At 39.3% G+C, this 22,951-nt stretch overlaps 1 protein-coding gene across 2 annotated transcripts; it reads right to left on the bottom strand.

The window, feature by feature from the left end:
- Positions 1-5,958: 5,958 nt before the first annotated feature.
- On the bottom strand, positions 5,959-22,399 carry LOC131222592 (protein AUXIN RESPONSE 4). 2 transcript variants are annotated; one of them, XM_058217728.1, is made up of 4 exons: positions 21,012-22,399; positions 15,850-15,990; positions 7,882-8,169; positions 5,959-6,201 (listed from the first exon to the last, which is right to left on the bottom strand). In XM_058217728.1, exons 1-3 carry the CDS (start codon positions 22,176-22,178, stop codon positions 7,924-7,926), a joined length of 1,554 nt encoding a protein of 517 aa, XP_058073711.1. In that variant the 5' UTR covers positions 22,179-22,399; the 3' UTR covers positions 5,959-6,201; positions 7,882-7,923. The 2 variants fall into 2 exon arrangements, with proteins under 2 accessions (XP_058073711.1, XP_058073712.1); XM_058217729.1 differs by lacking the exon at positions 15,850-15,990 and having other exon boundaries at positions 21,012-22,349.
- Positions 22,400-22,951: the final 552 nt, after the last annotated feature.

Here is a 22,951-nt window from a genome sequence, read left to right as displayed (position 1 = left end):
GGAAATGACCGTGAAGTGAAGGGAATTGACCGTGAAATGCATGGAAATGACCGTGAATCAACACGGAATCGTCGGGAATGACCGTGAAATGCATGGAAATGACCGTGAAGTGAAGCGAATTGACCGTGAAGTGAAGGGAATTGACCGTGAAATGCATGGAAATGACCATGAAGTGAAGCGAATTGACCGTGAAATGCGTGGAAATGACCGTGAAGTGAAGGGAGTTGGCCAGTGAAATGTATGAAAATGACCGTGAATCAACACAGAATCGCCGGGAATGACCGTGAAATGCATGGAAATGACCGTGAAGTGAAGTGAATTGACCGTGAAGTGAAGGGAATTGACCGTGAATTGCATGGTATTGACTGTGAAGTGAAGGGAATTGACCGTGAAATGAATGGAATTAATTGTGGAGTGAAGCGAATTGACCGTGAAAGTGAAGGGAATTGACCGTGAAATAAAATGAATGAAATTGACCATGAACTGATTTAAATTGGCTACGAAGTAAATGAAATGAATTTTCGACCATTGACCTGATGGAATCTTGGAAAATAAGTAGGTTGGTTAGCTAAAGTAGCATGTCCTACCCCCAAATCCTATATGGTACGTCAAGTAACTCACTCTGGTTTAAGAGATATGTTTATTAAATGAATAAAGAACGAAATGAATAAAAAGAGAGATTTTTTTTTTATATGCTTATATATGCATATTTATATAAATATGTATTACAGAAAAATGTAGGAGAGAAAAGGTTTTCCTTGTAATAAAAATAAAAAATAAAAATTTAAAAAGTACAAAGGTGGAACAGCGAGTTGGGGTCGATCGGAACTCGTAGTCTATCCTTTTGTGATTGGCAGATTATGGCTACGGTTATGGCTACGGCTATAGCTACGGTTATAATCCGTAGCCAAAGGTTCCCAGCATAAAAAACTTGAGAAGGCAGGGGCATTTTTGACCTGAGAAATGGGGCCCTACATCTGGGGCTTAATCTTGGGGCTAAAAAGTGAGTGGGCTACAAAAGGTTGATGGGCCATATATGGGTCGTACAGTTGGAAATTTCTCGTTATATAAATGGTGTGGTACACCAGCCAATCCCCTTCTGACAGGGATCGAACCCTGGTAATGCACACACGTGGCACCGTCTCAGCGGAAGCGGATTGGCTGGTGTACCACACATCAGCTATATAGCTGGCGTAGGTACGTGTCGTGCGAAGACCTCAAGCTCCGAATTGTACGAACCGTTCAAAGGCGCCCAAAGTTATATGGGCCCACAGGCATGTATTTATTATATCTACTCCGTTTATTTATTTTTAAATATTATTTTAGAGCATTATTCAAAAAAAAAATAATCATATACAAAGATCATCTAAACCATACCATAAATAGCAGCGGAGATAATGATTTTCATTGTTAAACAATTCGTAGGGCCCACCCTAATGTTTATTTTCCATTCATAAGGTCATGAGGACCTAATTAAAAGGAAAAACAAATTTCATTGATCCAAAACTTCTATGACCCCAAAAAGGGTTTCAATGGTAGGCCCCTACTGCTTTTTGCATTATGGTCTACTTGATAGTTAGATCTATCTTAATTTTCTTCTCAAGCCTAAAGACAAGCTCGCCGAATGGATGGATGGTTTGGAAATAACACATACCTTGTGATCATACCCACAAAACTTGCTGACGTCAATACAACAGCTACATAACTGGTGTGAGGTACACCAGCCAATCTGCTTCCCGTCTCAATCGGCCGGCAACTAACGAGCCGGGACGTGATTGTGATGTGATGTGCTTCAGTTAGGTGTGTACATTGAGTTGAACTGAGTCGAGCTGGCCTCGGCTCGAACACTGGCTAACCTCAGCTCGAACTCGGCTCGGCTCGGTCCTCGAGCCTAACTGGCCAGCTCGGCTCGGTTCGGTCAGCAGCTTAAGTTAAGTTCGAGCCGAGTTTCCATTGAGGCATTTCCACAAGCACCTGAACTGCAACTTCAAAATACCATTGTTTTACAAACAAATGCAATGTTTTTATAGGTATTTTATCAAACGCTTTTCAAGTAACATTTAAATAAATAAATAAATAAATAAATAAGAGAAAAAAGGTATTTGTTTAATGTACATACCTTACTTGCACCAGCCAAACCTTCCTTGCTACCAGCCACATTTGTTGAGTCATTTTATCAAACAGTTGGTGAGCAACATCAATGGCAAAGTAACCGAGTCACCAAACTAGTTCAATCAGAGTTCGAATGAGGTACACTAGCCAATTTGCTTCCAAAAAACAAACAGAGCATCAAACCAATAAACAAGAAGACTTGTTCAGTAGAAATAAAACGCGTGCCATTAGCCCTTGGTCTGGTGTCCAAAAACAAGACTGAAACAATACCATGGTTTAGGAAAAGCAAATTAAAGCTGTTTATATATCAAAGATGTGTAACTCTTTATTTCCAACCAAAGACATCAGAAGCTGCGGTTAAGCTGGAGATCGAGTTGGATTCAATCCAAGTCGAGTCGAGTTGGGCCTGCTCGAACTCGGCTTGAACTCATTTTCGAGCTCAAAAAATTAGCTTGACTCGGCTCGAACTTAGCTTCAAATTGAGTCGAATCAAGCTTTTTCGAGTTGAGTCGAGCAAGCTAACCGAGCTAGCTCGGATCGTGTACACCCCTAGCTTTAGTGCTTGGGTTCTTTCATCGGGGAAGTTTAGGGGTCGTTTGGTACCGTGGATTGGAGGGGATTGGAGGGGGTTTCAATCCCCTGGTTGTTTGGCAGCATAAAGTAACTGGGGGTTTCAAATCCAGGGGGTTTCCAATCCCCTCTTTGATGGGGTTTGCAATCCACGTTGAGAGCTTGGATTACACCTAAAATCATTTCAATAATTGCAGGTATAACATATGTGTCACTATACACTATCATTCTATTGGGCACATGGCCCACTAATGATGATCAACACCATCCAAACATTGTCCATGTAAATCAGCGCCATCTAAACATTGTCCAGCACCGTCCAAACATTGTCCATGTAAATCAACGATTAAAATTATTGGTTAGTCACTCAGATATGATCTTGTGCTTGTGGCCCATCTGAGACTTGGAATTTCATCGTTTTCGGGCAAAGCATATATTTCAGCGGGCTTATCACAACCATTGTATCAAAAATTACATATCTCACTAATTAGAGATATTAAAGTTAATTTAGTAATTAAATTCAAATCCCTGTAAATATACTATAGATGGCTACTTTTGGATTAAAGTTGATTCACACTCTAGGGTGCCAAACACACTGGGAGGATTGCAAATACAGGGGGTTTCTAATCCTGGGGTTCCAAATCCAGGGGTTGCACCCAGACAGGCCCTTATTCTCTCATATCTCGAGTTGGATGATACTCTGGCAGAGTACGACGATTGATACGCAGGCGCTCTTGAATTATACACTTGAAAACATTAACTCAAATAAAACCAGATTGGTTGATCAATCCTAACCTCTGTGAACTGATTCACAGACACTTATTTGTTGAAGTAAGAGCGTCGTATATTTTGCATTTTTTTAACCGTCCAATAAGCGTCTCACAGTATTTGTGAACTAGGACCCGTAATCTAGACAGCTTAATTTGAACGGCTTGTATGCCATTATGGAATTCTTAAGGGACTCGGATTCGGTGGGCCCTCCATGATATATGTGTATTATCCAGGCTGTCCATCCATTTTGTCCTCTCATGTTAGGGCATGAGCCAAAAATCCCGACAGATCCAAATCTCAAGTAGACCATACCATTCGAAACAATGGTGATTAAACACCAACCATTAATAACTTTCACACCCTAAGAACTAACAGTGATTTAACACCTACTATTAAAAACTTTTTGGAGGCCTAATCACCAGGTTGGACGCAATAAACATTAGAAAGTTTTTAATGGCCGGCTCTCTCCATAGATCCATTGTGTCATGTTTATACTATCCTAAACATCAAGTTAGTCCCACTATGATGATGGAGGCCCCAAAAATCAGGTCTATATAACCATTAGGTGGGTGACTCCATGGAAAATAAATCCAAAAACTTTCAAATTTATGTGGTGGGCCATATGATGGTTACATTGGTCTTATTTATGGGACATCCAACTTTTTTAGTGGGTGACCTTTATGGACGGATTGGATTCCATGCGCAAATCACAGTGGCTCCAACAAACAGTGTTGATGGACTTTTTCTACAAATGTTGATGGAGATCCAGCGACCGGCCTTTATATTCTGTTAGCTTGTTTTGGATTGGCGTCCAAGTCATGTCAGGTCAGCTAGCCCAGCCCATTCTAACCCATATGGTCAGGTTGGGTTGGGTAGGGTTCAACCAAGACGAACCCATTTAGTGCATGCATTTTAAAGCTCAATGCCAACTATTACCCGTTTGCTTAGCCCGAAACCGACCCAGAAGTGGATCAGGCCAGTTGACCCATCGCCTACCCCAGTTCCCAATTCGATTTACCAGGCCAATTATATTTTCTGATGGAGGGTCGAGGTGCTGTTGGGAGGGTCACAAATGGCTAAGCGGGACCTGTCTCAAGCTCAGCCTGCTTTCAAATAAATAAGCTCAGCCCACTTGGTATCGAGCCCTAGTAGGGGTGGCTAACAGTGAAGTGTCAACTGACAGTGGGGTGTTCTAACAAGCTAACAAATAAATAAATAAATAAAGCTCGGCCTGCTTTCTGGAGGGCTTGGGTTGAACCTCAACGCCTGTGTGAGATAGATGTATGATTGTACGGATTGCGTGTAGCTAGGCATTTTTAACACTGTTAAATCCGCCCTTTGATAGATCTGATCACCTAAAGCGAGGGCACCACAACCTGTGGTACGGCACTGGCTTTCCCCACTATTGCAGGACACACCGATACCACGAAAAATGCGAGCCCCACCATGGAAGTATGCAGCATACATAACTAATGGGCCCCCTTTTTTGGCCCACGGCTCAAGATTCGATGACTGAACGATCCTGATGAACTTATCAACAGACTTTTTGCCGTCAACTGAGACTGTTTCTTATATAATTTTTAAGCATCCCCCTCTGCCGATTATTGTTTGAACGACTAGGATCACCTTATCAACCAACTCTTGAAGTTTAAATCAATGATCAATATGATCAGACGGTCCCTGTGGCACCACCATGATATATGACGCAACGGCCACTGCATTGTACACTATAAAGAGACCCGAAAGCACATTAGACTAACATAATTCTTCTATCTATATCCTTATTACTGTTACCAACCAAACTTCACTAATGTATTTCCATCATTTCTCAAAACCAAGACGTTGAGGTGTTTGGATGCCGCCCATTTTACGTTTTCCATTAACTCTCCAACGGTCGTGCATTTGTTCAGAAACCTTAACAAATGCAGCTTACTAGCATGGCATTGATAGACTGCCTCTGTTGCGCATGATCACACATGAATCATGCCACATGTTTGAAAATCCAAGCCAAAGCCGTACCACATGTTCTAAAACACCTACCAAACTCTCCATCACAAAAACAAACCTCAATGAAATTTCAATCTCGTTGGATCCCAAAGTGGTTTTGGCTCCCAAGAAATGTTCAAACTACCAAGTAACATCAAAAGATCCCCTTAAAAGGAAAGGCTGTAAACAAATTTGAGGTTTGCTGAATCCACAGGCACCCCTAGACAGGTCACACTCACCAATGCGGCACATGAATGGCACATCTGATCTGTAAATCAGGTGGGCACCACAGAGTAGACGCCTGGCTGTAAAATCAGGTTTGTCAACTCATCAGGTGGGTCACACAACAGAAACAATGGGCAGCTTAAAAAAAGATTGCTGGCCGCTCTGATTGGAAGTACAAGATCTGCCTGATGAGAAGACAGCCAAAACATTTTCATGTTGGGGTAGACCTAATACACAGCTCAAGAGTCCCAGGCACATGTGGTTGCATGCAGAAGTACATGGACCCAGCAAACATATCTAATGTAGCGAATCTTTTGGAATGGAGGCATGTGCGACAATAAAACACAAATTAGAACAATCGAGCCTGAAAGATGGCTCTAATATGGAATTAGTCAGATGCAGTTAAAGCCATTCTCTTAATACAAGCTGCTAACAGAGATTGTTGTACAAGGAAAGACAGAAGCCTCACCAAGCAATTTTTTACACCAAATGGCATATGATCATGGAGTCGTATCCGTGGCCCACTCGCAAAAGAGGCTGCACATGAATGGTAAAAGGAAGCAATAAGCTCAAGTGAGTATATTTAGTTATTTACCACAAAAAATAAATGATGGGGGATACCCCCATAGCATCCTTGGCTTTCCAGTTTGTACAAGCTGGTCCCAGGGTCAGGTGATCCAGACCATTGATCTGATGGGGGCCAACATGGATGGTCCATGCCCCAAAAGAGGAGCTATAGGATCCTTCACCCATAGTATATCAACTTTTCAATTCTGATAGGTAGCGGCCCTGGTTCCGCAATCCAAATAGTTTATCCGATGATATGACAGGGGATGGGCCATGCCACAAAAATCTCCTTGACACGACAATTGCAACCCTAGAATTTGAGGATTAGAAATAATGGTCAAGAAGAGAAATATAACAGCAGTACACATTCAAGAAAGAAAAGTCCCAAGATTGGTGGCTACGATCATCCACATGTTGGGAGCTTTTGGAAGTCCATGCATAGTGGCACACAACAGGCCAATGGTCTGGATTACTTAACAGCATAGCTCACTTGTCAGAACTGAAATTTTGAGTATGCTGTGTGAAGTCTGCTTAGCACCCTGTATTCCTCACCTCCAAAGTGCTCCAGATTGGATGATCAAAGCCATTCAATCTTTGTCACCGCGCCTATATATCTCTAATGTCAATTTGACAGGCCAGCTAACAGAGTTAGGATTTGCCCTATCAAGGAGAATTTTGGGGCATGCACAAACTGACCTGATGGCACAAACACATCCTCTGTTTGAGGATCATACAAATCCTCTTACCCAATGTTGTCAAAATTGTTATCGTATCGCAAATCATAATAGGGGTTGAATCATATTGAATAGTAAATCATAACATTTTTTTACAATTTTCTTAAAAATATGAAAAATATAAATAAATCAGATAAAAAAAAATTAAAAAACTTAGCATTCATCCTTTTGACATCAATATGCACCAAGTAATAATACCATGTTATGATAATGTTAAAGGATTCTTTTCTTTCCTTCTTTTTTTTTTCTTTATTCTTTATTTTTTATTTTTTATTTTTTATTTTTTTTCCGTATTTCAAGAATTTTTCCTTTAAAAAAAATGAAAGGATCCTTTAATAATTTATGTTCTTGTTACCTTTCTTGAATGTAAGTGGCATTAGAAAAACGGCATTTGATTTTGTAGACCGACGAAAAAAGATAATTTGATTTCTAACCTTCATTCCACAATACATGTAAGTCAATATGATCATAACCATCCATAAAAACATTTCAGATAAGTCTTACACTAATTTGGTGCTTCGACCAGTTAAGAAGTAAGAAATCATTAATAATATAAAAAAAAGGCTTCATGATTTAACATAGAAGAGAAGATATATCATTTAATCTCTTATAAAGAATAAAATAAAATAATTTACCTTTTCCAAATGATTCTTTTTCTTCTTCTTAGTTAAAGGTTTTTCCTAAATGATTTTTAAAACCTCCACCAATTCAAAAACATAAAATGAAGCCAAAGTGAAGCTTAAAATAGAAGAAAACAAATGCAATTTGAATTGTAAATCGTAGGATTCATATAAAAGGGGATTCAAATCGTTTTGCTTAAGATTCGACTCAAATCATAAATCGTAAATCATAGGATTTTGACAACATTGCTCTTACCATAATGACACACGAAAAACGAAATCCTGTTACAACATACCCTCACTTGTAAAGGAAGCAACCGAGTCACATAGAAATGAAATCAAGTCCCCCAGCCATGACCAAGGCCATATGCATCCATGTAGCCAGCTGCGTGAACATGTTCATGACCGCCATGGGGGTCATGGCCCCCATGACCATGATGATGATGATGATGTCCGGCATTTGCTTCATTGAACATTTTCTGAATATGCTCCGGCATAGGCTCCTCCTCAATCTGTCTGACAGATTTTGGCAATGACGATACAAACTGTGCAATCTTCTCAGCTACTTCATCTGCTGCATCTTCCTGATACCATCAGCCAAAATGGAATTGCTGAATCGTGAGCATTGATATAAAAACCTTATTGTATGTAATATTATAAAGACTAAAAAGTCAAAAGCGTGTTTTCTCAAAGAGACTTTTGTTTTGTTTTATTTTTTACTGAACATTATTACCAGACGAGTATCCACAGGTTTGATTATGATAAAATATAGTTTCAGCCTCAAAAGTTAAATCCTTAAAATTGCCACACAACTAGATGCATGTGAGAATTTTAATATTATCACATGCATCTAGTTGTGTTGGCAATTTTAAGGATATATCAATGAAGGCGGTCTGAATGCATGAAACTAGGGTTGAAAAGCTGGGCTGGCACATGCACTGACCGGGTACAGCCCACATTGGGCCAGGTTAGAGCTAAGCTCCAAGACCAGTGGGTCAAACCCAGGAGTGACTTTTAGACACAATAACAAATTGGCTGGACCTGAGCTAGCATCTGAGACCCGAGTCACCTGACACATAAGACTCACCCTGCTGGTCATTTACATTGGTAGCCAGAGTATCTGGCTGTTGGGCTCATCCCAGTCAGCTTGATTCATTAGCTCACAGGCTGGGATGGGCTTGGACTTGGGCCCTTCGCTCATTGGCTGAACCTGGGCATGCTTTGGCCCAGTGGAACCCAGTTGCAACCCCACAAGAAACAGTTATTTCAACATGACTTGCTGCAATAATGGAAATGACAAAATTGCCCATGATTGGAACTGACCGTAGATCCCTGATTTTCAAAAACTAATTGAGATTTCCCAGAATTCCAATCAAAATCCAATGTGAACCGTCTATACACTTCTTTGTCAGAAAGCAACAGTTAAACATAATTAGCCAAAACCTTCTACACATCCTAATCAAGGACTTGATCCATCATCATCATATGACCATGATGATATTGCCAGTTAAGAACCAACCAACAAACTATTTCATGTTATGCGTTTATAAGAAAAATAAATTTCAAAAATAAAATGTTTATTTTTAGAAAGTAAACAATATATATATATATATATATATATATATAATGGAAACTTTCTTCTTGATTGGATTAGTGGCATAAGGAGGGGTACTTGCCACAGGAACCTAGATCCAAATCTCCACAAGGATGGTGCATGCGCGTGGCATGGGCTGTACGGCTGCTTGGGAACTTTTTGGCATTTTATTAGGTGCACTTTGCAAGTTCGCATTGCCACAAGAACCTAAAGAGCCTAATCTTTCTGGCACGTGGTTTGGACCCAATCTGAGCCATGGTGCACTTAGTAGGGGTACACATTGAACCGGTAAAACCGTGGAACCGGACCGGAACCATTGGATTGGTCCAGTTTGGTCCAATTCTAGACAGCACCGGTTCCGGTTCCGGTTCCAAAATTGCAAGAACCGTTGGATACTGTTTGGTTCTGGTTTAGGGGCATGTAGAACCGAACCGAACCGTGGAACTGATCCGTTGAACTGTGGCCCAGAACCGTGGAACTGAACCTTGGATCCGAACCGTTGATCCCAACTTAATGATTAAAACAAAAAAAAAAAAAAAACCCTATCTCTTTATCATTCTCTCACCGTCTCCCTCTCTCTTGCCGTCTCTCACCCTGCAACTGCGTGTGGCTCTCTCTCACTCGCCGTCACTTCACTCGCCCCTGCCTAATCTCTTCACTCGCCATCTCTCTCTCTCTCTCTCTCTCTCTCTCTCTCTCACTGTCTCCTTCTCTCTCGCCGTCTGTGTGGTGCGGTGCGTGCAGTCGCCCAGGCCCCTGCCTTCTCTCTCTCTCTCGTCGTTCGGTTGCCGGCTGCCCAGGCCCCTATGTGCGATTGCTTGGCCTTTGAACAGGTTGCCATCCATCTTCTCCCTCTGTGTTTGTTGTTGTTAGCCTGTTAACACTTTATTTGCATTCCAAGAAAGAATGCCTAATGCTGGAAATCTCTACTCAAGTTGAAGTGCACTCCTGGAAAGAGGAGCAGATTGCAATTGGGCTGGATTTTAAAAAACCCAGAACCATGGAACCGAACCGGTTTTCACGGTTCAGTTCTGGTTCGGTTCTAGTGTGCTAACGGTCTAGTTCCGGTTCCGAAAATCCCAGAACCGTTAGGAACGGTTCGGTTCCGGTTTCACCCTAGAGCCGGACCGAACCGACCTGTGTGCACCCCTAGCACTTAGGGAGTGAACCAAAGTCTAGCCAGAGATTTAATCCATGGGTGTCTAAGGTTCTAGCAATGGTGTTAGTCAAGTGTGCTTGAAACATGGCTATACCATACATGTGGTGGTAGTTAGGCTGGTTAGTATTTGGGGGGCAGTTACATCTGTTGCCATGTAGCAATAATTTTTGTTGTTGTTGTTTAACTATCTGTCCAAAAGAGAGAACTAACTGCCACAAGCAAAAGTCATGTCCATTCATGGAACAATGACTGTTTGCAATAAATGGGTGTGTGCTTATTCTAAAGAGGCACAAGAGTGTCTCTTGAAGAAGGACACCATGTCCCTTTAAGTCCTATATATCCTAGACATCATAGTCCAGATATTCCCAAATCAAGCCATCCATAGCCCTATGCATTCATCTTTGCCTTCTCTCGAATGTTTCAAATAACTATGCTATGTAGTGTGTAGCTTACGCTACGTAGCATAGCTTAACCTTAACACTATATAGCTCATGAAAATACCTTAAGTCACATATAGCCTACAATACATGATAAATTTGCATATGCTACACACTACATGGACTACGCTACACACTATAGCTCACATTACTTGTTACTCACTACAACATTAAAATCAACTAATGTTTTCAATGATTTGTTATATTTTTCTATTTTCAAATAAAATTAGATGATCTTTTCAATGCTTTTAGTAAAATAAAGTAATAGTCTTATATAAATTTCGTTGCTCTTTTTTTTTTTTTTTTTTTTTTGAAAGATAACTTGCATTTAAGAGGAAAAAGAAAAAGAAAAGACAAAAGAGAAGGTCCTGCTGAGATAGCAGAAACAATCACGCCTTTAGAAAGGCAAGATCTACATTAAACTCATCCATATGGGAGGCCCATTTAGCAATCAAACATTTAACGAAGGAAGCCACTAAATGGGAAGGCTTCAATTCATTCCGGAAGCAGCAGTTGTTTCTTTCAGTCCAGACGGTCCACCAAGTCGCCAAAATAGCCATGCGCCAGACCCGAGTTTTTGGCTTGTCGAATCTAACATCGTGCCATGCCTTTAGAAGCATGTCCACATCTCTAGGAAAGCACCAGTTAATCTTGAAGCAGGAAAGAATCACAAACCATATAGAGTGAGCAAACGGACAATGGATCAGCAAATGATTTGTAGTTTCTTCGGAGGACATACAACACAAGCAGACGTTAGGAAGGATCATTCCTTTTTTTCTAAGATTATCCGCAGTTAGAATTCTACTATTTCCAGCTAGCCACCCGAACATGTGTAATTTAGAAGGAACAACATACTTCCAGATGAAGTGAGGAGACTGAGAAGTTGGGTCACTGTTGGAGATGGAGGATTGGATTAAAAAACGATCTGATCGAGAAGATGGACAATTTGTCTGCCTTCCAAATGATGTTATCCTTGCGGTCCTGCATAGGGAGAGCATGCTGAATGACGTTCATGAGCTCAACATACTCAGTAACCTCCCAATCCTCCAGGTTTCTTCTGCATTGAATATTCCAGGCCGCCTTGCCTCCTTGAGTGGAGTAGTTTTCAATTATAAGGCTATCTTGATTTGCTGCCAACCGAAAAATGGAGGGAAATCTGTTTTTCAGCGGTATGTCGCCAATCCAACTGTCCAACCAGAATCGAATGCAATCTCCCTTGCCAATTTCAAAGCCAATCCTTTGGATCATCTCATCTTTTATATGGCAAATATCCTTCCATATAGCAGACGCCCTATAAAGAGATGATTCTCTCGTCCACCACCCCCCATTAGAGCTTCCGTATTTAACTTTGATGATTTTGTTCCACAGGCAGTCCTTTTCAGAGCCAAGTCTCCAAATCCATTTCCCTAAGAGAGCCCGGTTCATCAACTTTAGGTCTTTTATACCAGCTCCACCATCTTTAATCTGTTTGCAAACCTGCTTCCACCTTATTAGGCTGAATTTACTCTTATCTTCGTTGCCCCTCCAGAGAAAATTACGTCTTAAGGAATCAATCTCCTTAAGAACGAAAGCAGGGCATCGAAAGAGGGACATAAAGTAAGTAAGAAGATTAGAAAGGGCTGCTTTGATCAACGTGAGACGGCCCCCAATAGAAAGATATTGTCCTTTCCACCCAGCCAGATGATGATGAAATCTCTGAATAACTTTGTCCCACTGATGATTTTTAGGCGATCCAAGGCCAAGGGGGAGACCTAGCAATGAAGTCGGGAAGGAGCCCTAGGAGCACCCCATTAATTCAGCTAGGTCGCTGACCTCCTGAGCATCCAAGTTAATCCCATATATTTTGGATTTAGACATATTTACCTTTAAACCCGCGACTGCTTCAAAACATATGATAGCCGTTCTCAAATTGGCAACCGCTTCAGTGCTTGCTTTAAACCCAAGGCATCAATTTCGTTGCTCTTTGTTTACCTTTAAGTTTAATCATTGCCCTTTCCCATTAATTTAGGTTGCTCAAATTTTTGTTAAATTTCATTGTTAATCAGTTTAGTTTGGTGTAGAATATCATGAAATTGGTGCAACCAAGCGCAGCCTTGATTAAAAAAAAAAAAAAAAAAAAAAAAACCTATATACACCCAAGGTTTCGTGGGAGCATCGAAATAGAACCATTTTTCAAAACATTATTTTTCTACACATCCGTGCATTGTTGCCATTTTTCTTGGATGAAATGCCCTAAACACTTATTTCAATTTTACATGCACCTGTACCTTCTCTTATTATTACTTTATAACAATTGACAAACTCGTATTCCTATGCACATTTTTTAAATTTCTATTCGCTTTTTTCAATTTCTTGTGCATGTCAGAACATCAATTCTTCTTTCCTCAAAAAATTCTGCTTAGATGAGACTTTTGCCAAGAAAGAAATAGATAAAAGGAAAGAAAAGAAAGATATAGCAAAAAAATAAAAATAAAAATCAACTTTTAGAAAATGGGTTTTTTCTGCAAAGATTATGCTAAAATGAATCTACTTGGGAATAAATTGATATAACGAGAGGAGAGATATCAAAAACTCCACTTTTAAAAGATGGGTTCTTCTTTCTTCAAAAGATTAGGCTTAGATTCATTGAAAAGATAAATCGATGAACTTTCAAATGATTTTGGAATCATCCCATTTGGACACCATTGGACCATCCAAAAGTTGGACCAAAGTCTATAAAGTGTGATGTCGTGTTCGATATCATTTTCAGTATCGCGCAATCACATAAAAAGGGTCACAACTCCCTCAATATGGGTCCGATTGAGGTGATCTTGTGCTCATTGGAGAGTTAATTCGATGAATTTTTCATGTGGCTTTGGAATCATCCCATTTGAACACCATTTGACCATATAAAAGTGGGCCCAAATTCCATAGTGTGTGAGGTCTCATTCACTCTCGTTAGCTCTAGTTTTCAACTACACACGATCACATGAAAACGGTCACAACTCCCGTTACAAGATGTGATCAGGGTGATCTTGTGCTCGTTGGAAAGATAATTCGTTGAACTTTTAAATGGATTTAGAATAATCTCATATGGACACCATTTAACCATTCAAAAGTGGGCCCAAAGTCCATCAAGGTGTTTGGTCGTGTTCATTCTCGTTTTCAACTGCGTGCAATCCCATAAAAACGGTCATAACTCCCTCATTAGAGGTTCGATCGAGGTGATCTTGTGCCTGTTGAAAAGATAATTCGATAAACTCCCAAGTGGCTTTGAAATCATCTCACTTAAATCTCATTTAACTGTTTAAAAGTGCGCCTAAAGTCCATGATGTGTAAGGTCGCGTTCGCGCTCGTTTCCAGCATCACGCGATCCCACTAAAACGCTAATAAGTCCCTGGTTACAAGCCTGATCGGGATGATCTTGTGCTAGTTTGAAAGATAATTTGACGAAATTTCAAATGACTTTTGAATTATCTTATTTGGACACCATTTGACTATTCAAAGGTATGTCCAAAATCATTGATGTGTTAGGTTGCATTCGGCCTCGTTTCCTGCATCGCTTAATCCCACTAAAATGATTATAACCCCTTCATTACAAGTCGGATTGGGGTGATCATGTGCTCGTTGGAAAGATAATTCCACAAACTTTCAAATGGCTTTGAAATCATCTCAGTTGGATGTCATTTAACCTTTCAAAAGTGTGTCAAAATCCAGCTCTTGGCAAAAGATCAATCTAAGCCTTATCCTTTAAAGAAAGAAGAAGAACCTATCTTCTAAAAGTGGAGTTTTTTTATATCTCTCATTTCCTTATGTCAGTTTATTCCCAAGGAAATCCATCTAAGCATAATCTTTGCAGAAAGAAGAAGAACCCATTTTCTAGAAGTTGAGTTTTCGCTATCACTTTTCTTTCTTTTTATTTGTTTCTTGGCAAAAAACCCATTTAAACAATTTTTTTTTTTGAAAAAAGAAGAAAAATATCCTATTTTCTAATATGTATAAGAATTAAAAAAGTGAATACAAATTTGAAAAATGTGCATAAATAGAAAAGTTTGTCAAAGAGTAATGACAAGAGAAGGTACAAGTGTATAGAAAATTGAAAAATGTAGCATTTTTGTCTAGGAAAAATGGCGTCAGTGCACGAACGTCTAGAAGTAGCATGTAGATTACGCCTCACATTTCAAAGGGGTGAATGTTATGCTACATGCCATTCCCTATTTAAAACGCTGCTAATTGCAATTGTTCTTTTGAGACCTTTTTAAAGGAAAAAAAAAAAAGCATATCGGTGTCTACACTTGGTGATCTGTGTGGGTTCACTGTCCTAAAGACAATTTGCGATCTCTCTTCTTTTGCACTTGCTAGAATATCCAAAAAAGGGTAGCAAATCTGTCTCGAGACATTGACCATTCAAGTCAAGACTTGAATTCGCAAGATCTGATATTTTCGTCTTCAATTTCGCCTTTCCTCCATTGTGTAATACAATTTATATCCAGTAGTCAAGACATTTTTTTTTTTTTTTTAAATTCAGTCACAATGGAGGCAATACTTTCCATTTAGGTGATGAACCAATACCTTGTACAATTGTATCGTTTTAACGGTCAATTCTTCTTAAGCTGGCAATGGAAGATGTTGATCCTTCCTACGAAAGTTGTCTTACATCCTAGATGATGATCTGCCTTCTATGCATGAGCCGAAAAACGACAATTCTAAAGAAGCTAAGGCTAAGCGGAAGAAAAGAAACGAGGAGAATTTCCTATGCAAAGGTCATATCCTTGACGCCCTCTCTAATGTAATCTATAACGCATATCATAAACTATCCTCTGCCAAAGAACTGTGGAGAAAGTTAGATATTAAAAAAAATATAAAACCAAGGAGGCCAGTACTAAGAAATTTTTTATTGATAACTATGTCCACTTCAAGTTAAAAAATGATCTACCAAATCTCCCCAAGTAAGTGAACTATAAAATTTGGTGGACGAATTAAAGATTGGTGGTATATATCTTCTTAAAAGATTCATAGTCAATTAAGTAATTGCAAAACTACCCTCATCATGGTTTGATTATAAAAAAAATTGAAACATAATGAGAATACGTACACTCTTGAAGGGCTTTAATGACATCTTCATATAAAAGAAGAGTCTAGAAATCGAGACAATAGAGAAGATGCTTCGGAAAACCATTCCAAGGCAAATGTCGTGGAAGAAGACAAGCCAAATCCCAAAACTCCAAATCCGTTCCTCCAAAGAAAGATGCAGAGTTCAAGAAAAATGGCAAAAAAAAGAAGAAGGAAAGTGTCGCTTTTGTAATGAACCAAGACACTACATAAAGGAATACCGACACAAAAAGAAGTAAATGAAGGTTCAGATGAACATGACAGAAGACCAACTTGTAACAATGGTTACTGAAGCCAACACAGAAAAATCTAATGGTGGATGGACACTTGTGCAACCATTCACATACCGAAGGATCAAAACATCTTCAAAACCTATGAAAGCATTGCCATAGTTAAGAGGCGAAGATGGGTAATAACATTCAAGTGAAGGTTGTTTGAAAAAGATTAGTGAATTTTCAGTTTACATCAAGCAAAAGATTAACACTAACAAACGTATTTTAGGTACCTAACATGTCAAAAAATCTAATGTCGAGTGATCTTCTCAATAAAAGAGGATTCATAATAGTGTGTTTGATAAGTTAGTTATCACCAAAAATGGTCTCTTTGCAAGCTAAAAACATTCTTGTAACGACATTATTAAACTAAATATCAATAATAATAGTGATGTTTTCATCTACACTGTGGATTCAGTATCTTTAATGAAAAGAATGATGAACTTAGGACTTATACCTAAGCATGAAATTGAACTAGAAGGAAAATGTTGTCTGTGTGCTCATTCTAAAATAACTAGAAAACCTTTTGCAAATAGCATTAAAAAACCACAACCCTCAAAAGTTAATCAATTACGATATTTGTTATTTGAATGATATCTTAACTCCTAGTGAAAAATAAAATAAAATGTATTTTATCACATTTATTGATGATTTCACTAGATTTTCCCATATGTACTTGATTAAATCTAAAAGTGAAGCTTTTGAAATGTTTAAGCTTTATAAGACTGAAGTAAGAAATTAGCTGAATCTAAGGATTAAAGTAAGGATTAAAGCCCTTAAAAGTGATAGAAAAGGTAAATAGTCCTCTAATAAATTCAATGACTTCCATGAATTGAATGGTATAATCCATGAATTTATGGCCTTTATACACCTCAAGAAAATGGCCTAGTGAAGTGCAAAAATAAAACTTAATTAAGATGATTAACTGTAAAATATTAAATTCTGAATTACCACTAAATTTGTGGGGGGAAGTACTATCAACCGCAAATAGTATTCGAAATGCCATCTCAAATGGGGGAAAAAAAATCGAATATCTCCAAACATGAATTGTGGAAAAAAAAAAAAAACTCAATCTTCATTACTTCGAACTTCGAAGTATGAGAAAATATAGCATAAGTTAGGATAGTTGATTCTAAGAGACTGTTAGGTCCTAGAGGAATCAAGTGTGCCTTTATGGGTTATGGGTTCATAGCTCCGTATATAGACTTCTGATTCTAGAAAAATCCACCTCTACTTACAAAAACATGATAATAGAATCTAAATATGCTATATTTTTCAAAAATATAGCAAACAAAAAGTATATGAATGATCATACAAAAGGTCAGATTGGTGGAAGTGAAGCGGAACCAATGAATGAAAATCTAGGTATCGTTCTTGATGAATCCAAAATTCATCTAAAAGGAAATGAACTAAGAAGGACGAAAAGGGCAAAAAAGAAGCATATTTTGGCCCCAGATTTCATTGTATTTCTCATAGAAGGGGATAGAAATGAATTTTTTTTTTAAAATGGGATCTCTCTACCACTAAATATTGAATGTGATCCTTTAACACTTAGTGAAACTCTCTCATCTCATCTCCTGACGCACGGTTTTGGAGGGAAGCCATTGACGATAAAATGGATCCTATTGTCTCCAATTACACTTGGTGTCTAGTTGATCTTCCATAGGGTTCAAAAATTATAAGATATAAGTGGATTTTCAAAAGGAAACTCAATCCTGATGGAATCATATACAAGTTTAAAGCTTAGCTAGTGGCCAAAGCTTTAGATAAAAGGTAGGTATTGATATTTTTTTTTTTCGATATATGTGCTCCTATTGCTCATATGTCTACCATTAGGACACTTGTTGCTCTTGCTGCAATTCATTGTCTAGTCATCCATCAAATAGATGTCAAAATGGTGATCTAGACGAAGAAGTCTATATGGAGCAACCTAATAGGTTTGTTCAATCTGGGCAGAAGAAAAAGGTGTGCAAAGTGGTCAAATCTTTTTATGGACTCAAGCAAGCTTCCAAGTAATGGCATAAGAAGTTTGAATAAGTAATGCAATCTAATGATTTGAGAATATACCAAGCAGATGAGTCGATATATACCAAAGGTTAAATCATCATTTGTTTGTATGTAGACGATATGCTAATATTTGGACCAAATGTAGTGTGAAATAAACTAAAATGTTTCCAAGTACCCACTTTGATATCAAGAATATGAGTAAAGCCAATGTAATATTATGAATTAAGATTCATAATCATAATGATGGAATAGCTTTGAACAATCTCATTGTCTAAAGAAAGTGTTAAAGAAGTTTGATCACTATTAAGAGATCAAATAAGGATAACCACTAAAGGAATGTGACTAAGATCCATAAAGACGTGACTTTTACTCTCATGGTAACCCTACTTAAGTTTTGAAATATAAGCTAATTTCAAAAGGACAAACAAGTTGAGTAAGTAACTGAAACGTACACTAGAAAATTTTGTTTCATTCTTAAAAGTCTAGCGTTTGCTTTCTACATTCTATAGAAGGTTAGGTAGTAACTCTTAATACGTCTATAAGCAACATTTGTTGGGATGAAGCAAAATCATCTTTGATAAATCTACCTATATGAGTAAAGTGAGGCTGCTTATGAAGAGATTGTAATTGTCTCTAAAATACTCATGAAATCAGGATATACACAAGGTCATAAATGTGCGAACTTTTTGATCTCCATGTTATATATAATTTAAATGTATGTTATAAATCTACCTATATGAGTAAAGTGAGGCCGCTTATAAAGAGATTGTAATTGTCTCTAAAATACTCATGAAATCAGGATATACACAAGGTCATAAATGTGCGAACTTTTTGATCTCCATGTTATATATAATTTAAATGTATGTTATGTGTCCAATTAGTCATATAAGGGCATGTGTGGACGGGCCCATCCCATGGGATTGGATTGTATTAAGGTGGATGGCAAGCAATGATGGCTGCGTCAGTGGATTGCTGGCAATCCCATGGGATTGCTATATCCAGGGAATTTACCACCGAGTATGTTTGGCCCGCCTGGCCAATCCCAGGATTACACCCGGCCAATCCCTTCCAATCTGTCCAACCAAACATGTCGCAGGCAAAATAGATGGGATTAGGAGGGATTGGGTGGTTTTCAAGGTAATGATGGTGATGTAAGTGGATTGTTGGCAATCTCGTGGGATTGCTATATCCAGGCAGAAGTTCAACGTGCCTGTTTGGCATGCCCGGCCAAATCCCGGGATTGCTCCTTCCAATCCACCCTAATACAACCCAATCCCATCTAATCTGCCTGGCCAAACAGGCCCTAAGGTATTTATTTCAAGACTAATGGGTCACTAAGTATCTAACAAGACTTTGATAAATATGCACTAAAATAAATGTTTAAATCCATAAGATACCTTTAGTTATGAATCTATTTATAGAGATATGCCATACGTTCTTACCATTGGTTTTATTTTTGAAATTATGGACTCTGACCATCATTTGTGTCCTCCATCATTAAGCCCAAAAATTAGGCTAACCCACTACACCAAAGGAAAAGGTTTGGAGAGGGACATCCACCCTTTTTTTAGAGGGCCCACCATGGTGATTATGTGAAACCCGCTCCAACCATTATTTGCCTTGCAAAAATATACGCCTAAGGCCCAAAAATTAGGCCCATCCGTGATTTATATCCCTGTATCATGTAATGTGTCCCACCATTACCGATATATATTAAATGCTAGGGAACTAATCCTGTTTTGAGTGTTCAGCAAAACAAGATTCATAAAGCTGACCTTGAAAAACTATGACAAGGTTGTAATGATATGATGATGATGATGATGATGGTGATGATTTCTCCCAACAGTTACTTTACTACTATTAACTCATATATCATATATCAATAACTGCGGAAAACAAGCTAAAAAGGAAATGCTAAGATTCTGTTTGGCAGATGCCTAAATGAATTCATCTCATTTTGGTAAACAATATTTATGTATTTAAGTTATCGTTCAAAAAAACATACATTTATGTATTTAAGTTCATCTCATTTTAGTTAACAGTAATTATTATTATATATTTTTTTTGAAGGATGTAATTATGTATTTGAGTTCATCCCATTTTAGTTAACAGTAATTATGTATTTCATAGTCATTATCAACTAAAATGAGAAGAAAACATTTTTAGGCATCTGCCAAACAGGGCCTGAAGCAACTAGCACAAGTGTTTGAAGAGATAAATCACACCAAATGTGCCCACAGGGCAAATGAGTGTCCCAGCCATTTACCAGGTGGAGCTCAAACTAAACTGCCTTGACCAGAAACGCAGGCCAGTCCACTCATAATATGGGACAATATGTGTATGTACCATATAGGTCATTGGCGTTTTTTTTCTTTCTAACCGTCTATTTTCCTCATATCAGTGTGACACACATGATGCGTGTATTGGCCTGGATCTCTAACATGCATGCCAGGTTGCCCATGATTCACCTCTTCTATCTCTCCTCCTGTGAATTCTTGGAACATTTATCAAAGAATAATAATGTATAAAACAAGCAAAAGCAATGCAGCATTGTGAGAACTCTCTCTATTGGAGTGGATTGATCATCATATAGAATTTTACTTTTCGTAGTAACATAAGTACTATGTTTCAGATCTCTAGCTGGGAATTGGACTATGTTTCAGATCTCCAGCTGGGAATTGGCTAACAAAATCATGATTGTCAACAAAAGAAATTCGAAAGCTGTAGCTTTCAACTCCTCAGATTATTCAAACATATCGAACACAACATTTTCAATCCTTACATTGTAGAAAATAGAACACCAAATTGTTCGAATTGAATATAAATCAAACCAAAATTTCATTTTTCAAGCAGATTCAATACTCACCTGAGGCCACCTCCCACCAGAATGGGTGACGAACTTCGCCCCAGGGACCATGCCAGCAACTCTGCGCCCCTCTTCAATCCACCCTTCAGACCAGCTGTCAGACCAAAGCACTTGCATCGGCACATCCCTCATTGTCTCCAATCCAGCCCATTCTCCCAAATCAAAGCTATGGTTCAAACCCTTCCCAAACCCAACAACCGCCTTCCTCCCGTCCTTTCCCTTCAAAAGAATCCGATGAGCCTCCGCAGCTGACCTCTCCACTGATCTCGAGCAGCACCATCTAAGTAACGCGGTGTACGCCAGCGGGAATCCCAGAACAATCTCTCTAACGACTGGCATTTCCAAAACCCACATCGGCAAGGCCAGGGACCCCACAGCCGAATCGACAACCATCACGCTACTGACTGCACCCGGATTCTCCGATGCCCAGATTGCGCCTGCTCCCAACGCCGAATCATGCAGCACCAGATGAACCGGCGCGAGGCCCATCGAGCTGATCACCTGCCCAATAACCCGTCCCACTTCATCGGACCGCAGTCCCAACGGCTTAAAACTCTTCCTCGTTGAAACCCGAACCTCCTTCTCCTCGTACGGGATCCGCCCGGTCTCAATCAGCCGATCAAAACCCCAAAACAGTCCCTTCTCTGTGATATCGTTATAGATATCCAAAACCCTATCTAAAATCCCACCTTCTCTCTCCTCCTCTTCCAAGACCGCCTTATCAGAGAATCCCGATCCGGGGAGATCAATCGCGACGGCACGGAAGCCAGCGGACCCCAGCGACCGTACGACGTGGCGGAATGAGTACGAATTGGATCCGAACCCATGGACGATGAGCACAGCTTCGGCGCGCCGGGGCCCGTATTCGACGGCGAAGATCTGGAAGGGGAGGGTGTTAGGGTTTAGCTGGACTTTGATGGTTTTGCCCTTGGAGTGATGAAGGCGGAGGTCGTCGGGCAGGGACAGGAACCAGGATTTCTCGTTTTGGGGGGAAAGAGAGGAGAGAGAGGAGAAGAGTAAGGCGAGGAGAGAGACGGAGAAGGTGAAGTAGGCCCAGAAGGAAAATGCGATTTGAGAGAATTTGGTTTTGTCCTGTTTGGGGTTTGGATTTTCCGATTTGTTTTGATTTTGTTCTTCTTTCTCTTCTTCTTCTGTTATAGTGGCCATTTTATCGAGGTTTTGGAGAGGTTTTTTCGGAGGAGAAGTTCGTCGCTTGGTTTTGATTCCGAAGCTCGACTTCGTTTTGCCTATCGCGATGTAGAATATCAGGGTTCGTCGTCGCCAACTGGGGCCTACGTGCTAAGTGATCCGTTGATCGGAACCATCCACATTGTGGAAATTATCTACAAACAACTAGAAAAATTACTTTGAACGAATAATTATGGAAATTCATTTGAATTTCTAATTTTCAATGGGTCAAATTCAACTCTAAAAATCAGAGTTTAGAATCATCAACGAAGAAGGATTACAATTTAATATATTATCTATTGTAGTGGAGACAATATGGACGGTTCAAGTTATTGTACTGTCTCAGAATGTGGGCCCCACTTGGTGGAGACACATCATGATTCTGAATCGCGAAAGAGGCAAAACAAGCTCGCAAAGCACGAGGAATGATGACTGAGCAGAATAGGGATAGAAAGCGATTCGCGGGACGAAATTCCGAAAAGGAGACTCGCGGTATATGTACAGACGTGGCGCACGGATGAGGGGTCTATTGCATTAATCAGGTAAGGGAAAGGCCGTGAATATACTCTTGAGCTAAAATCTCGACTGTTTATTCGTCAGGTGGGCCATATAAGGATGAGAAAAGGACGGTTAGATAAATGTTAATACGACTGCTATATCTGATGTAGAAGTGTGGAGCAACTGCTTAGTAGAGTAGACCATCTTGATTTTAGGCCAGGGTATTTTCACTGTCCCCAATACGGGGGTGCGAT

The sequence above is a fragment of the Magnolia sinica genome, chromosome 13 (genome assembly GCF_029962835.1).
Source record: "Magnolia sinica isolate HGM2019 chromosome 13, MsV1, whole genome shotgun sequence".
Lineage (NCBI taxonomy): Eukaryota > Viridiplantae > Streptophyta > Magnoliopsida > Magnoliales > Magnoliaceae > Magnolia > Magnolia sinica.
Note: the sequence above shows the minus strand (reverse complement) of the source record. Positions and strands in the feature narration are given on the sequence as shown.